General features: G+C 41.6%; 1 protein-coding gene across 1 annotated transcript in view; it reads right to left on the reverse strand.

Annotated features, from left to right (window-relative positions):
* The window catches only part of EXT2 (exostosin glycosyltransferase 2), a 169,843-nt gene that overhangs the window by 8,953 nt on the left and 144,142 nt on the right, over nucleotides 1-16,748 (reverse strand). The window contains exon 11 of the mRNA XM_043972175.1: nucleotides 1,351-1,494. Within this exon, the coding sequence (XP_043828110.1) occupies nucleotides 1,351-1,494 (144 nt within the window). The remainder of the gene's footprint in view (nucleotides 1-1,350; nucleotides 1,495-16,748) is intronic.

Genomic DNA, 16,748 nt, shown 5'->3' on the forward strand with positions numbered 1-16,748 from the left:
TGATAGTTTAACAAATATCGTCGACAGTCTGATATTAATATTCCCATATTGTTTCTATGGGCAGCTAAATGGTGCAGTGGATAGAGCATCAGACTTGGAGTCAGGAAGACTCATTTTTCTTGAGTTCAAATTCTGCCTCTGACACCTACTAGCTATGTGGCCATGAGCAGGTCACTTCACCCTGTTTGCCTCAGTTTCCCCATCTGTAAAATGAACTGAAGAAGGAAATGGCCAACCACCCCAGTGTCTTTGTCAAGAAGACCCCAAATGGGCTCATGGAGAGTTTTCATGACTGAAAATAACTGAACAAATATTGTTTCTGCCTTATTCCAATATCATTCCATTTCAGTCAAAAACTATCTGATTCTCATACCACTTGCCTAAGTGAATCCCTGAAAAATTCAATTCAATTTAAAAAATGTATCCTGTGCCCACCAGGTGCTAGGGATGCAAAGATTGTAAGAGGTGGAGATGAGGAGGGAGTGCGTTCTAGGCTTGTACAATGCTCAGAGATAGAATATATCAAGTTTAGGGAACAGCTTGCCTAGCAGTAGGATGAATCAAAGTAGGATGCATGAAATTAGGCTGGAAAAGCAAGGCTGGAGCCAGACTGTGGAAGACCTTCAATACAGCTTTTCTTAAAGGCACCAGGGAGTGACAGGGTTAGACTTGAGCTTAAAGAAAGATGACTTCGGTGGCTGCGTGGAGCATGGCTGAGAGAAGGAGAAAATGGAAGTTGGTAAAACGATCAAGTGAAAGGTAAGGAGGGCTGGGGGATACGTGAAAGAGAGGCTCCTCATTGAAAGGAAAGAGTCAGGGGTAATTCTGATGTTATAAACCCGGGTCAATGTCGGGGAGGTGTTGCCTTGACTGGAAGAGCTGAGGGAAAGGTGTTTAAAGATGCTAGAGATCTATGTGTGTTTCCAAGAAGCAGGAAAGGGTATGAAGGGCAAGGATAGAGGGGAAGAAGGAGGAGGAGGGAGAGAGAGAAAGAGGCAGAGAAAGACAGACAAAGACAGACAGAATGAATGTGATTGCAAGGACAAGCTCATGGGGATGCAGACAGGGATGCAATCAATGACCCCAGTAGAAGGGAAGCCATCGTATTTTACTTTATCAAGCCACATTCTGTGGTCTGCACTGTCACCTTAAAAGAGGATAAATCTTTCTCATCAGACTGCTTTTGTTCTACAAATCCCTTCCCCATGCTAATCATTTTCACTTCCACTTTGTAAGTTCTGCAGAATGTATGGAAAATGAAGGTGACCTAAGCAAAATGGCTCTTCATAGTCCCCAGAAGCACCTGCTATGGGGAGTTAACCAGTACTTCCCCCAGGACTCCTTCGTTACCTTGTGGTAAAAAGCTACTCCCGTGAGCACCATAGATACTTCATTGGTCCATTCAGACTCATACTTCCACTTGCTCATCTCATGGTCCCAGAGGTGCAGGCGGCCTGGGTATCCCACAAGTCTATCAGGAAACTCACGCCAAACCTGCAAAGGAAGACATGTGGCGGATTACTTCCCTGTACAAACTTCCTGTACAAACTTTCCTGTACAAACTGAAGGCAGAGGTGTGAAAGGGTCCCAAAACAGATACTGGCAGGCAGCAGGACTCTCTGGGTTCATGTTCCAGTATAGAACCCATTCTCCCTAAATAAGTAGGGTAGTAGGTGGTGAAACTGCCTCAAGATCTTTGTAAAGGATACTCCTGCTCATCTAAGATCAGAAGGTCGAAATCGGGTGCTGGTTTCTTTGGCAAAATCCTCTAGCATCTCTTCTGGGGCAAATCTATCAATCGAACTCTACACACTAAGTGAATCATTGGAGCAACATTTAATGGAATTACACTCATGGGTAATCTGACCAATTAAGAAGAAACTATATTGACTGAATCTAGAGATCTGTCACCATGAGAAATTACTGGTTCTAAAAGGAGACCTTCATTTTTATTGAGTACATGCCCATTCTTTCCTAATATCCATGCCCTATTGAGAGCATAATATTTGAGGAACATGTCTGAAAAGTATTGGGCCTTGTAGCCAAATACTGTATTCTAATTCCAACTCCATTACAAACTTGTAAATTTTATTATCATTAACTTAAACACAAAAAAGAGCATTTCCATATAGAGAGAGTTGTGTATGCAACCCTAAATCTCCATTTCCTAATATTTGCTTTAAAATTATATATTTTATTTCATCAAATATTTCTAAATTACATGTAAAATTTTTAAACATTCATTTTTTAACAATGAGTTCCAAATTCTCTTCCTCCTACCTGTCCCCCCTTCTTGAGAGAGCAAGCAATTTGATATCTATTATACATGTGACATCATGCAAAACATTTCTGTATATTAGCCATGTTGCAAAAGAAAACACAAACAACAACAAAAAAAGAAAAATAGATAAATGTTTAAAAGTATGCTTCAGGGTGCAGCTAGGTGGCGCAGTGGATAGAGCATCGGCCCTGGAGTCAGGAGGACCTGAGTTCAAATCTGGCCTCAGACACTTTTAACACTTACTAGCTGTGTGACCCTGGGCAAGTCACTTAACCCCAATTGCCTCACTAAAAAAAAAAAAAAAAAGAAAAAAGTATGCTTAAGTCTACATTCAGAGTTTGGAGGTCATCTCTCTGGAGGTAGATAACATTTTTCATCATGGATCTTTTGGAACTGTCTTGGATCATTGTCTTGATTAGAGTAGCTAAGTCTTTCACAGTTGATCATCCTTACACTGTTGCTATTACTGTGTACAGTGTTGCCCTGGTTCTGTTCACTTCACTTTGCATCAGCTCATATGTCTTCCCAGGTTTTTCTGAAACCATCCCGATTGTCATTTTTTTATAGCACAATATATTCATCACAATCATATAGCACAGCTTCTTTAGCTAGTCCCCAGTTAATGGGCATCCCTTCCATTTCCAATTCTTTGCCACCACCAAATTAACACAACTACAAAACACTTTTCACACAAATAAAGTCAGATCTAAACAACTGGAAAAAATATTAATTGCTCATAGGTAAGCCAAGCCACTGTAATAAAAGTGACAAGTATACCTATGTTAATCTATTTATTCAGTGCCATACCAATCAAACTATAAAAAATTATTTTATAGAGCTAGAAAAAAATAATAAAATTTATCTGGAAGAACAAAAGCTCAAGAATATCAAGAGAACTAATGGGAAAAAAAAGTGAAAGAAGGTGGCCTAGCTGTACCAGATATCAAACTGTATTATAAAGTGGTAATCATCAAAACAATATGATACTGCCTAAGAAATAAAATGATGGATAAGTGGGATAGATTAGGTACAAATTACACTATGATAAATGATCACAGTAATATAGTATGTGACAAACCCAAAGATCCAAACTTTTGGAACAAAAACTCATTATTTGACAAAAACTGTTGGGAAAATTGGAAAAGAGTATGGCAGAAACTAGGTATAGATCAACATCTCACACTGTATACCAAGATAAGATCAAAATGGGTACATGATTATTAAGAGAGCATGGAATAGTTTATGTCAGATTTATGGATAAGGAAAGAATTTAGGACCAAAGAAGACAGAGAGAGCATTACAAAATGTAAAATAGATAATTTTGATTCTATAAAATTTAAAAGTTTTTGAACAAAAACAATGCCAATGCAACCGAAATTATAAGGAAAGCAGAAAACTGGGGGAAATTTTTGCAACAAGTATTCCTGATAAAAGCTTAATTTCTCAAATATATAGAGAACTGAGTCAAATTTATAAAAATACAAATAATTTCCCAATTGATAAATGATCAAAGGATATGAACAGGCAGGTTTCAAACAAAGTAGTCAAAGCTATTTATAATCTTATGAAAAAAGGCTCTATTGATCACTATTGATCAGAGAAATGTGAATTAAAACAACTCTGAGGTACCACTCCTATCAGATTGGCTAATATGACAGAAAAGGAAAATGTTGGAAGTTGGAGGGGATGTGGGAAAACTGGGACACTAATCCACTGTTGGTGGAGTTGTGAATTAATCCATCCATTCTGGACAGCAATTTGGAACTATGCCCAAAGGACTCTCAAACTGTGTGTACCCTTTGATTCAACAAAACCACTGCTAGGTTTATATTCCAAAGACAGCCTTCAAAAGAGAAGAGACCTATTGGTACAAAATTAGCATTCTTCAGTCTTTGTTTAATCAATGTCAGTTCTTTCTTTGGAGGTGGATGATATACCCCATCATTATTCCTTTGGGATTGTCTTGGATCACTGTATTGCTGAGAATAGTTAAGTCATTCACAGTTCTTCATCAAACAATGTTGCTGTTACTGTGCACAATCTTCTCCTGGTTCTGCTCACTTCACTATATATCAGTTCATGGAAGTCTTTCCAGGCCTTTCTGAAATCATCCTGCTTGTCATTTCTTAGAGCATAATAATATTGTATTACAATCATATGCCACAGCTTGCTTAACCATTCCCCAGCTGATGAGCATTCTTTTGATGTCCAGTTCTTAGGCACTACAAAACGAGCTGCTATAAATATTTTGTACCAATAGGTCTCTTCTCTTTTGGGGGATGCCTTTGGGATATAAGCCTAGCAGTGGTTTTGCTCAATCAAAGGGTAGACACAGTTTGAGAGTCCTTTGGGCATAGTTCCAAATTGCTCTCCAGAATGTGTGGATCAGTTTACAACTCCACCAACAGTGGATCAGTGTCCCAGCTTTCCCACATCCCCTCCATCTAACACTAACATCTAACACTTTCCTTTTTTGTCCTATTAGTCACTCTTATAGGTGTATGGTGAAGCCTCAGAGTTGTTTTCACTTGCATTTCTCTGATCAATGGTGATTTCTCTAGAGCATTTTAAAAAGTGTTTTGTAATTGTGTTCATATAGTCCTTGGGTTTGTCTCAGTAGGTAGACTTCCAAGTATTTGATATTGTTTGCAGTTAATTTAAATGGCTTTATCATGGGGGCCCCTGGTCATTGTGTTGATCAGTCTTTCAGAGCTGCTTTTCTTTAAAAAGTTGTTATACTTGTGTAAATTATTCTCCTGGATATGTTCATGCCACTACATCCGTATCTACTGCCCAGGCTTCTCTGAAATATCTTCTGTCATTCCTTTTGGCACAGTAAATCATATTCCATGGCACTCACATATCACAATTTGTCCAGCCATTCCCCCATTTATAAGCAGCCCTCTAAGATTCTAGTTCTTTCCCCTTTTCTCTCTTTTTAATCCCTTCAGGAAGTTTGTTTTGCTTGTGGCTATTTTCTCCCCCTTCATCCCTGCCCATTCCCTTGTTGAGTCTGAAGTATATGTGTATCAAAATGTCTGTGTGTGTGTGTGTGTTTAACTGTTTTGTCCACTTCAAATACAAGTGAGGTTCATGTGATGCTTGTTTTTCCCCTTCCTCCATATGTAAATTCTTATTTATCCTAATTAAGTTCTACCTGCCTCTTCCTTCTTTATACAGGAATGTGTGTGCCTTTTACTCTCTCTTCTCTTTATTCTCTTACAACCTTTAGAAAAGACCCAACCCACTTCCAGATCTTCTGTTTCTTATTATTTAATCTCTTCAACAGCCTTTGAAAATAGTAAGGTTCTGAAAGGACATTTGTTTTTTCTCTCCTTGTTGGAATGGTAGCACTACATAATCATATTGCTCCTTCCATTGCTAGGATAAATTTAACTTTCTAGGTTTCTCTTTATATTTCAAAGTTCCTACTTAGTTTTGGTTTTCTCAATACACATTTTTGAAAGTTCTTTTTGTATTAAAGCTCTATTTCCAGTTGGTGCAACCATTCTGAAGAATAATTTGGAACTATGCCCAAAGAGCTATGAAACTGTGCATACCCGTTGACTCAGCAATACCACCACTACTAGATCAGTATCCCAAAGAGATCAAAGAAAAAGGAAAGAAATATTTATAGCAGCTCTTTTTGTGGTGGCAAAGAATTAAAAATTGAGGGGATGCCCATCAATTAAGTAATGGCTGAACAAGTTGTAGTATATGATTGAGATGGAATACTACTGCACTATAAGAAATAACAAAGAAAATGGTTTCAGAAAAACTTGGGAAGGCTTATATGAGCTGATGCAAAGTGAAGTGAGCAGAATTAGAAGAATATTGTGTACAGTAACAGCAAAATTATAACAACAATCAACTGTAAAAGATTTTGCTACTCTGATCAGTACAATAAACAATCCACAAGAATTCTAAAGGATTTGTGATGAAAAATGCTATCCTTTGCCAGAGAGAGAACTGATGAACTGAGTGCAGACTGAAGTATAATTTTTTCACTTTATTTTTCTTGCTTTTTTGTTTCAAAACGGCTAATGTGGAAATACATTTTTTTAAAGTAATAAACATTTTTATTTATAGTTTTGAGTTCCAATTTTTAATCTCTTTTCCTCCCTCCCTTCCTCCTTCCTTAAGGCAGTAAGCAATCAGATATGGGTTATACATGTGCGATTATGTAAAACATTACCATATTAGTCATTTTGTACAAAAAACTTGAATAAAAGAAAAAAAATGAAAAAAAGTCCAAAATAGCATGCTTCAGTCTGTGTTCCATCATTACCAGCTCTTTCTTTGGAGGTATGTTTCATCAGTAGTCCTTTGGGATTGTCTTGGATCATTGTATTATTGAGAATAGTTAAGTCATTCACAGTTCTTCATCAAACAATATTGCTGTCTCTGTGGACAATGTTCTCAGTTCTGCTCTCTGCACTATACATCAGTTCATACAAGTCTTCCCAGGCCTTTCTGAAATCATCCTGCTTGACATTTCTTTTCTTTCTTTCTTTTTTTTTTTTTTAGTGAGGCAATTGGGGTTAAGTGACTTGCCTAGAGTCACACAGCTAGTAAGTGTTAAGTGTCTGAGGCTGGATTTGAACTCAGGTACTCCTGACTCCAGGGCCAGTGCTCTATCCACTGCGCCACCTAGCTGCCCCCCTGCTTGACATTTCTTATGGCACAATAATATTCCATCACCATAATACACCACAGCTTGTTTAGCCATTCCCCAATTGATGGGCATGTAAATACACTTTGCATGATTTCATATTATAATGGATATTGTTTTTCTTTCTTAATAGGTATGGGAGAGGTATGGGGAAGGGAAACAATTTGAAACTGAAAATAACAAAAAAATTAAGTGTACTCTCCATCTCCTAACCTCTTCCACCATACCACCCCCCTCCAATATGATTATACTCAACTTTGTAGAATAAGTTATTATTGGTTGTAGGCCTATATCTCTTGTCATTTGGAATATTGTATTTGAAGATCTCCTCTAGGATTTTTTTTAAATTTTATTTTAGTGAGGCAATTGGGGTTAAGTGACTTGCCCAAGGTCACACAGCTAGTAGGTGTTAAGTGTGTGAGGCTGGATTTGAACTCAGGTCCTCCTGACTCCAGGGCCCGTGCTCTATCCACTGTGCCACCTAGCTGCCCCTCCTCTAGTTTTTAAAGGAAGTGCCAGGTCTTGTATAATCCTGTCCATGATTCCTCCTTCCTGGATGCATGCAATATTTTCACAGATTTGATGTGGAAGCTCTGGACTTTGGATAGAACATTTTACTGGGACTTTTAGGACCTTTTGGCTGGGACTTTTACTTTTTGAATTTAAGGAGTCACCAGTAGATTATTTTTATCTTCACATTCCCCACTTGCTCTAGTAGATCTGGGCAATGGGCAGTTTTTATTTGTGATTTCTTGAAATAGAGTATTGGGACTTAAAAAAAATCATGCTTTTCAAGGAGTCAAATGATTCTTACATTATCTTGCTGTGACCTGTTTCAAGGTCAGTAGTAGTGTTGTTTTTATATCAGATAACTGATATTTTCTTCAATTTTAAAACTCCTTTGAGTTTATCCTACTACATCTTACTATCTCACAGAGTCACTAATTTCTCTTTGTTTAATTCTAGTTTTCAGGGAATCCATCACTTGGTTTTGATTTACCATTTTCTCTTTGATTTACCACTTTATTCTCTTCCAATTCTTTCTTCCAGAGCTTTTATATCATTTAAACTTTTATTTCATTTATTCTAGGAGTTAATGTAGCACCTGTGAAAAATCCATTTTCTTCTTTTGTCTGCCTGAAGTCATTACAGGGTTACTTTCTCCTTCTAGGCTGGATTTGGGAGGATATTTTTAGATCTATAACATTTTTTTTTTATCCCGGTCAGGATTTAATTTCTGAATCAGAGTTTGGCTAGATGATCTCTAAAGTTCTTTCCTCCTTTTAAATTGTCCAAGTCTATGAACAATTGTTTAATCTTTCTCCTCCTCCTCCTCCTCCTCCTCCTTCTTCTCCTCCTCCTTCTCCTTCTTCCAGGGCAATGGGAGTTAAGTGACTTGCCCAGGGTCACACAGCTAGTAAGGGTCAAGTGTCTGAGCCCACATTTAAACTCAGGTCCTCCTGAATCCAGGGCCGGTGCTTTATCTACTCAAACTGCTCTTCCAGAAATGGGGATGGTTTTCTCCCTAGTCCCTCTTCTGCTCCAGCCCCACTCCCCATGGTGACCAACAGGCTATTTGCAAGATGTCTGGCTGTGGCTGTGGCACAGCGTGTGCCTCTCTTGAAGATAACTCACCACCTACAGGTCGTCAGTCTGCAGCCATGGCCTCATGAGCACCAGGCACTAAGAAGACAAGTGGAGGACAATGAATCTCAGATGGAACACTAGGGATGCCTTCACTCTGCTCTATCACTAGGAGACCATCCTGCTCCACTCCAGTGGCACCGGGGGTTCTGCTGGCTTGTTTCATGGCCCATTGCCCCCATATCTCCTACTGCCGTGGGGTGGGGTGGGGTGGGGTGAGGTAAGGGTTTCTTTTCTTTCCTCTAGAGGAGGCACCTGCCACTCCAAAGCAGCTCTGAGATTATGGGCAGGGCCCTTTCACCCAGACCAACCCCGAGGCTTTCTGGATCAGAATGGTTTCCATGGAAGAGGTGAGTCTGTTGATGGAAGTGATGACGTGTGCAGAGAAGCAGCAGGGCAGAGTGACAAGGCACTCAGTGTGGTGACAGAGACTTCAGTTCTAGCCCTGGCTCTGCCAATAGCCAACATTTCTAAAGGTGAACTCTAGCTTATCAAGAGCTTTCATTTTTGTTTTTAATTTTTTTTTTTTAGTGAGGCAATTGGGGTTAAGTGACTTGCCCAGGGTCAGACAGTTAGTAAGTGTTAAGTGTCTGAGGCCAGATTTGAACTCAGGTACTCCTGACTCCAGGGCCGGTGTTCTATCCACCTCACCACCTAGCTGCCCCTAAAGAGCTTTTTCTAAGAAAACCCTGTGACCAAAGTGGCATAAAGATTATTATCTCCATTTTACAGATAAGGAAACTGAGGCCCAGAAGGGAGGTGACTAGCCTATGGCCACGCAGGAGCACTGGGAGTAAAGAAAGTGCTTTCTGAGATGTGAAGTTCTACAGAAACACAAGCTTTTATGTTTTTGTTTTTGTTTTCAAGTGAGGCAATTGGGGTTAAGTGACTTGCCCAGGGTCACACAGCTAGTAAGCGTTAAGTGTCTGAGACCGGATTTGAACTCAGGTCCTCCTGAATCCAGGGCTGGTGATCTATCCACTGCACCACCTAGCTGCCCCTCACAAGCTTTTATGTTGATCACGATGGGATGGGAACAGTTGAAAAACAAAGGGTCTTCTAGGCAGTGGAAGAAGTTACAACGCAAGCTCCCCACCAAGAGGATCTAGACTTCAGTGACACTCATTCACAGACATGTTATTCTGGGCTGACTATTCTACAGCCTTGAATGAAGGCTGCTGCTCCACACAGGGCTCCCTGCGCAGAGACTTGGCCCTGCAGCTGGATACAATCAAGATACCATCCTTGTCACTTCATCTATTACTGTGCAGCTGACTATGGGATCAAACCCGAGGAGGGAAGAATGAGGATGGGCCATCCCTAATGGAGCTTGAGCAGAGCAAGATGGTGATCATATTATATAATGGACTTCTCTTGCTGGACAAGAACTGCAGCTCCCCCCTCCTCCTCCTCCTCCTCCTCCTCCTCCTCCTCCTGCTCCTCCTCCTCCTCCTCCTCCCCCCCACCTCCTCCTCCCCCCCCACCTCCTCCTCCCCCCCCTTCCTCCTCTCTCCCCTCCCCCATAAATTCAAGAGAGTCTTTTTTCTCAGGGGGAAATGTTCTGGGGTTGCTTTGGAGCCATTACTGACAGATGTCTTTTCATGTTAATGGCACTGACATTTTAAACTACACATTATCCATTCAGCAGTCTTAGTAATGGATAACAGTCATCAATATTTGCACAGCCCTTTAGACTTGCAAAGTGCTTTATGGTCTCCGAATAATCATTCGAATCGGCTAGACTGTAGATGCTGCCACAAGCAGCCTCACCAGCCTCTTTTCATCCATAAGCACTTCTCTGGAGCGGACGGTCTCCCAGAACACAACCAGGCCACTGGACAAAGAGAGCGTCCGTGTGAAAAGTGGATTATTTGGAGCCTCTTGGCTTTGTGTATTTCTTCTACATTATCCATAGGAGTCTCTGGGGGGGTTGTCACTCAAGTGAGCAAACATTAACAGGGCTCTTACTGTGGTTTTGTATCGTGCTAAGGTGTAGGAGCAGATGAAGTAAGCCACGGCGCCTCCAGGCTCATGGTTTGGAGAAGGCCTAACGATAGCTCCCATTTTCCTAGTGCTTGAGGTTTACAAAACACTTTCCGGAGAGGTCAGCAGCGCCGACATTCTTCACATTTTACAGGTGAGGAAACCAGGCCCCAGAGGGATCAAGGTCCCTCACAACTCACGGGTGAGCCACGCTCCCAGTCCGGCACTCTCTTCCACCGTGTCTGGAAGACTTTACAAAGCACTCTCCTTCCACCACTCCACTGATCACCATCATCCCTGCTTCAGTGAGCCACAGAAAAGTGGGCGCCGTTCTCTGAGATTCCAGTGGGAAGCAGGGATGGAGAAAGAACCACAAGATGGGACCGAGGGGATCTCAGAGTTCTAGTGACCAAGATTCCAAGGACCACAAGAGGTCTGCTAGGATCCTGTTGCTCTGAGCAGAAACTGGAGCCAGTGGCATAACAGAAGAGGCTCCTGTCCCTCAATCCCAGACACTGGGATGGTCTGAGCAATACTAGCATCGTGGCCTGGATGCAAGGCAGCCTAGACCTGCTCCCTGGTTACGTCCTGATGCTCATTCGAAAGACTGGAATGGCGCCTGCTAGCCCAATCTGCTTCTCTCTTTCCGCTTCAGCCTAGATCAGGGCAATTCCCTCCTCTGGATTCCCAGTTCTGCTCAGTTAGTTGGAAGGGCACTTTGGGGTGGCTGCCAAAGTTCTACCATTCATGCCACTCGGACAAGCCAGGGCATTATGAGCAGGACGAAGATGTTCACCCACTGTTTCCCAGGTCCTTAGCAGGCAGCCCGAGCTAAGCAGCTGAGAAGAGGTGTCAGGAGACTCAGGCTCCATTCAAAGAGCTAACACCACCACTCTGACGACCAGTTCCCATTTCCACAGTGTTTTGTGGTTTAAAGAGTACTCCCACAATACCTCAGAGAGGTAGGCAGTGTAAATATTGTGGATGAAGAAACTGAGGTCCAGTTGTCCACGATCACAGAACCCATAAGGGACAGACCCAGGACTTGAACCAGATATCAGAACTCTAAATACAAAAATCTTTTCAAAACCCCTCAGTGCAGAGGCAGTGAGGTGGCATGGTGAATGGAGCATTGGGTCTGGAGCTGGGAAGACTTGAGTTCCAACACAGCCTCAGACACACTAGCTGTGTAAATCTGGGAAAGTCACTTAACCGCTGTTTGCCTCAGTTTCCTGAACTGCCAACATGGGGATAATAATAGCACTTACCTCTTGGGGTACTATGATGCTCGGCTAAGATAATATTTGCAAAGTGCTCAGCACAATGGCTAGAACACTAGGTGCTTAATAAACGCTTATTTCCTTCCTACCCTCTTGAGTTGTATGACACTGGGAAGGCTGGTTAAGCATCCCGGGCCTCAGATTCCTGAGTAAAATGGCACTAAGGCACTAGCTCAGAATCAGGAAGACCTGAGTTCAAATCCTGCTTCTAATCTTTAGTAGCTATGTGACTTGGGGGAAGCCACTTAACCTACTGTAGTCTCAGTTTTCCCATCTGCAAAACAGAGATAATAACAATAGTGTCTATCTCATAGGCTTGGTGTTAGGATCAAACGAGACAATATAAATAAAGCATTTTGCAAACCTCATGGTGCTGTGTTAGTCGTCATCATCATCATCATCAAAACGAAGGGGGTAGGGGCAGCTGGTGGCACAGGGGATAGAGCACCAGCCCTGGATTCAGGAGGACCCGAGTTCAAATCTGGCCTCAGACACTTGACACTTACTAGCTGTGTGACTCTGGGCAAGTCACTTAACCCTAACTGCCTCACCCCAAAATAAATAAACAAAAAATGAAGGGGGTAGACTGGGTCATCTCTAAAGTCTCTTTAAATTTCCTCCTCCTAATACTCCCCCACTGGCCACTTCTGTCAGTCTTGGACAAAATGACATCTGTCTTCAACAGTGTGCTCAATCTCAAAGGGAAAGTTAATAAAGAGCATGGAGAGAGTGGTACCTAATACATGCTTTGGGTAAGAAAGACAATACTTTGCCATCTAAGCCAGCTTGCCAGGTATATTTTAAATCCAGAGTGTGTGTTAACCATAGTCAGATTGCAAATCTGGCTGAATAGCAAAAGGGAGAAAAGGTGTAGCACAGGTGGTGCCCATCTGGGAGGGAAAAGTATGAAATGATGTGTCTCCTCCAGGGAGAAAAATGACCTTCCAAGTAGCTGCTGTAATCACCATATCTTCAAAGGCAAAAGGTGCCCAGGAGTGCTGCTACTGGGTACCTGGGATGGTTATATTTACCAGGGTCTATGGGCCACAGTGACAAGGCTTTAAAATGGCAGGAGAGAATAACTTGTACTGATTTACATTTATATACATTTTAAGTCTGCAAAGCCCTTTTCTTAGAATGACCCTGTGAAGTAGGGAACATACGAAGAGACTGAGGCTACAAGAGTTCAGTGACTTGCCCAGGATCACACCAGGTTATTGTTAGAAGTCAGTCAGCAGTTGTTGCTCACAGTAAGGAGAGAGATGGGTCCCTTCTCCATAATTATTTCTCTTCTTAATGTTAACTGGGGGAGAGGGACTGGACTAAGAAGCAAGTTTGGTGTTTTGTTAGACAATGCAATTTATCAAGGTTCTTGGGTTCTGGATCCAAGGAGAATGTATATAAAGTGTTCCGCAAACCTTAAATAGATATAGAAGCTAAGCTATTTTTGTCCATTAATCAGCAAGCATTTATTAAGCAACTACTAGCAAGCACGGGACTAGGCACTGAGGACAGAAGGACAAATATGACTGCTCCTACCTTCAAGGAGCTTACAATCCATCAAGGGAGACAACCTGTACACATAGAAGCATGTACCAAGCATATAAAAAGCAAATTCAAAGACATTTTCATCAGATGGGAAAGGGACACTGGCAGTTGGCAAAGACGGAAATGTCCTCATGTGGGGGATGGTGGGCAGCTATACTTCATAGGGTGTTCTGGGGTTCTGTAAGGCGGAGGTGAGGAGGGAACTTGTTCCCTATGTGGGCAAAGGCACAGAGAGGCAGCTGGTACATAATGGGTGTCCCCAAGGTCTGAGGATAGCCTAAAAGTGCCCTAAGACTTTAGGGACACCTACCCCATATGCGAGGACAACAAGCTGCACTATGGGGTGCAGGAAGGGGAGAAATATGAAAAAACCTGCAGAAACTGGCTGGAGCCAGTTTATCAAGAGAGTAGAGGGACATGGAAGTTAATTTTGGAGGCTCAGCTGTGAAGAGGCTGGATGGGAGTGGGGAGAGACTTGAGGTAAGGAGACCAATGAAAATGCCCTTTCAATAACCAAGGCAAGATTTCTGTTTCAGGTAGTGTTTCAGTTGGGTGAAGTCCCTCATCATTAAACCTGATTATTGCAAGGAGCTCAGATCTTTCTGAAATAAGCGTGGGTGGATCTGACTGAAGATAAAGTTCTGAAAACATTGATGCAAAAAGGCTTCTGTGCAGGAAGTTTAATAACAATTCATATTCGTGGAGTATTTTAAAGGTTACAAAGTTAACACTTTATAGCAACTACCATGAGATAGGAAGAATAAATATCAGTATCATTCCTACTTTATAGATAAGAAAACAGTCTCTTAGAGGTAAAGTAACTTGCCCAGGGCCTAACTAGTTCCTCATTATTTCCTGTTGGACTTTTGCAATAGCCTTTTAATTGGTTTCCCTATTTGAACTTAAATCTATTCTATACCAGAATGTCGAACTTGTGGCCCCAGAAAAACTTCTGTGCATAGAACTATATTAAAATTCAGTTCATTAATCCTCTCTTTCTGTATTGGTAATTTATGTTTGTATGTGATTTTTCCCTCTAAGGACAGCTTTAGCTGCATCCCAGAAATTTTGGTATGTTTTTTCATCATTATAATTTTCTTTTGCATAGGTATTATTTCAATGATTTATTCTTTCACCTACTCATTATTTAGGTTTTCATAATTAAGTCTCCATTTGGGTCTATATCTTTTGTCTGTGGTCCGTGAACCAATTATGCTTTTTATTGCATTATTGTCCGTAAATGATATATCAACTATTTCTTCCCTTTTTAAATATGTTTGCAATATCTCTGTGACAGCGCATGGTTAATTTTTGTCAAAATTCCCTGTGGTGCTGAGATTTACGTATATTCTTTTACTCTCCCATTTAGAAGACTCCATATGCTGCCTCCCATGTACTCTGTACCCATCTTATGTAAACACATTTTTTACATGTTGTCTCCTCCATAAAATGGAAGCTCCCAAGGGCAGGGACTATATTTTAGTTTTCCTGTATACTCCTAGTGTTATGTATCCCTGGTGTCTGGCAGAGTGAGCACTTTCCATTGTCCCACTCTGCCTCTTTGTCCCAGGTTTTTCTTGACACAATATATAGAGGTAGATTGTTTCATGACTAGTTTTCTACCAAGTATTGAAGTTAATAGATTCTCTCTTAGACTACAGCAAGACTCTGGATTAACTGTAGAACATGGACCAAAGCTCATCTTTTACATTCAGCTTTCTATACAGGAAGGAGAGTAAACCTTGGTGGTGTAAACTTGGTGGAATGGTGGGTCTGACTTGCTTCATTTTCAGCTCATGACTTTAATGAAATTCATGCCTGACAGCACATTTGGCACTGGACAACCTTCAGAAAGCTCAAATAAACCTTCACCCATGTCTGGGACACAATCCTAAACGGACACTAGATTTCCCAGAAAAGGGAGTGAGGGAGTTGTCACCTGGAGTTTCATAATACTGATTGGTTCTGACAAGCACATGCATGTGTTATGTTATGTGTTAACATTCCCCTGTTAGATCATTTCAGGCTGTGTGGTTAAGGGCATTGATTAAAATATGCCAACCAATCACAGAATCACAGAATCTCAGAGTTGGAAGGAAACCCAGAGGTCATGCTACTGGGGTTTTGGCAGACTTCCCACTCGCCGCCATCTGACTACAGGGAAGTGTCTGAATAACGGGATGTGGCATTCATGCTGTACAAAATCTAGAGCTAGGGCACAGAAGGAGCACATGTAGACGATCTGAAGTTGACTAGAATTGATATGGGAACGAATCTACTTAGAATTGGAAAAGGCACTAACTTTGGAGCTAGAAGGCCTGTGTTTGAATTCTAACTCTGTCCTTTACGACATGTGTGATATTAGGAAAGTCACGTCCCCTTTCTGGGCCTCAGTTTCCTCATTTGTTTTTGTTTTTTTGGCAGGGCTATGGGGGTTAAGTGACTTGCCCAGGGTCACACAGCTAGTAAGTGTCAAGTGTCTGAGGCCAGATTTGAACTCAGGTCCTCCTGACTCCAGGGCTGGTGCTTTATCCATTGTGCCACCTCGCTGCCCCTCAGTTTCCTCATTTGTAAAGTTAGAAGGTTGGAATAGAGGGTCCCTAAAGTCCCTTTCAATTATAAAGCTGTGATGGTACCAATATCAGGAAAACAACACTGAAAAGAGAAGCCTTTAAAAAATAGCGATAGGACTTTTGAGTAGGAAGGGATCTTAGAGCTCAGCTACTACAATGCTTTCATTTCTGAGATGAAGAAAAATGAAGCTTTGCCCTAGGTTGCAAAGTTCCTAAGTGACAGAGCCAGGGCTTGAGCTCTAGTTGTCTGGCTCCCAGTCTGGACTCTTTAAGTCGGAGGGCCCCTCACTAGTACCATCATTCCGAAGGATACCATAGTTTTCTCCATATGTTTGAGATAGGACTAATGCTGCAGCAATCTCAACTGACCACAGTGCTTACAGTGGTTTCATCTTCATTTAAATTCTTTAAAATACTGGTAGTTCATACCCCTCTTTTCATATGTCCTAACACCTGGTGGTGGTGGTTACCTCATTTAAGTCATATCATCCCTTAGTTCCTTATCTAGGTCGCTAATTCCTTGACAGCAGAGAGAACATCTTACTTATCTCCATCTCCTACAAAGCACCTAGGACAGGACCTCCTACAGAGTACGTGCTCAGCAAATACTGAGGGATTAAGGAGGGGAAGGCAGACTTAGAGCCCAAATCACCGCCTGTCTCCACCCAATATCTTCAATTTTGCAAACGTTTATTAAGGACTTCCTAGGGGCAAGACACTATATAACAATGGCGAGAAAAAGAAAGGAGCAGCTGCACAGGAGAGAA

The sequence above is a fragment of the Dromiciops gliroides genome, chromosome 6 (assembly GCF_019393635.1).
Source record: "Dromiciops gliroides isolate mDroGli1 chromosome 6, mDroGli1.pri, whole genome shotgun sequence".
In the NCBI taxonomy this organism is placed as follows: Eukaryota; Metazoa; Chordata; class Mammalia; order Microbiotheria; family Microbiotheriidae; genus Dromiciops; species Dromiciops gliroides.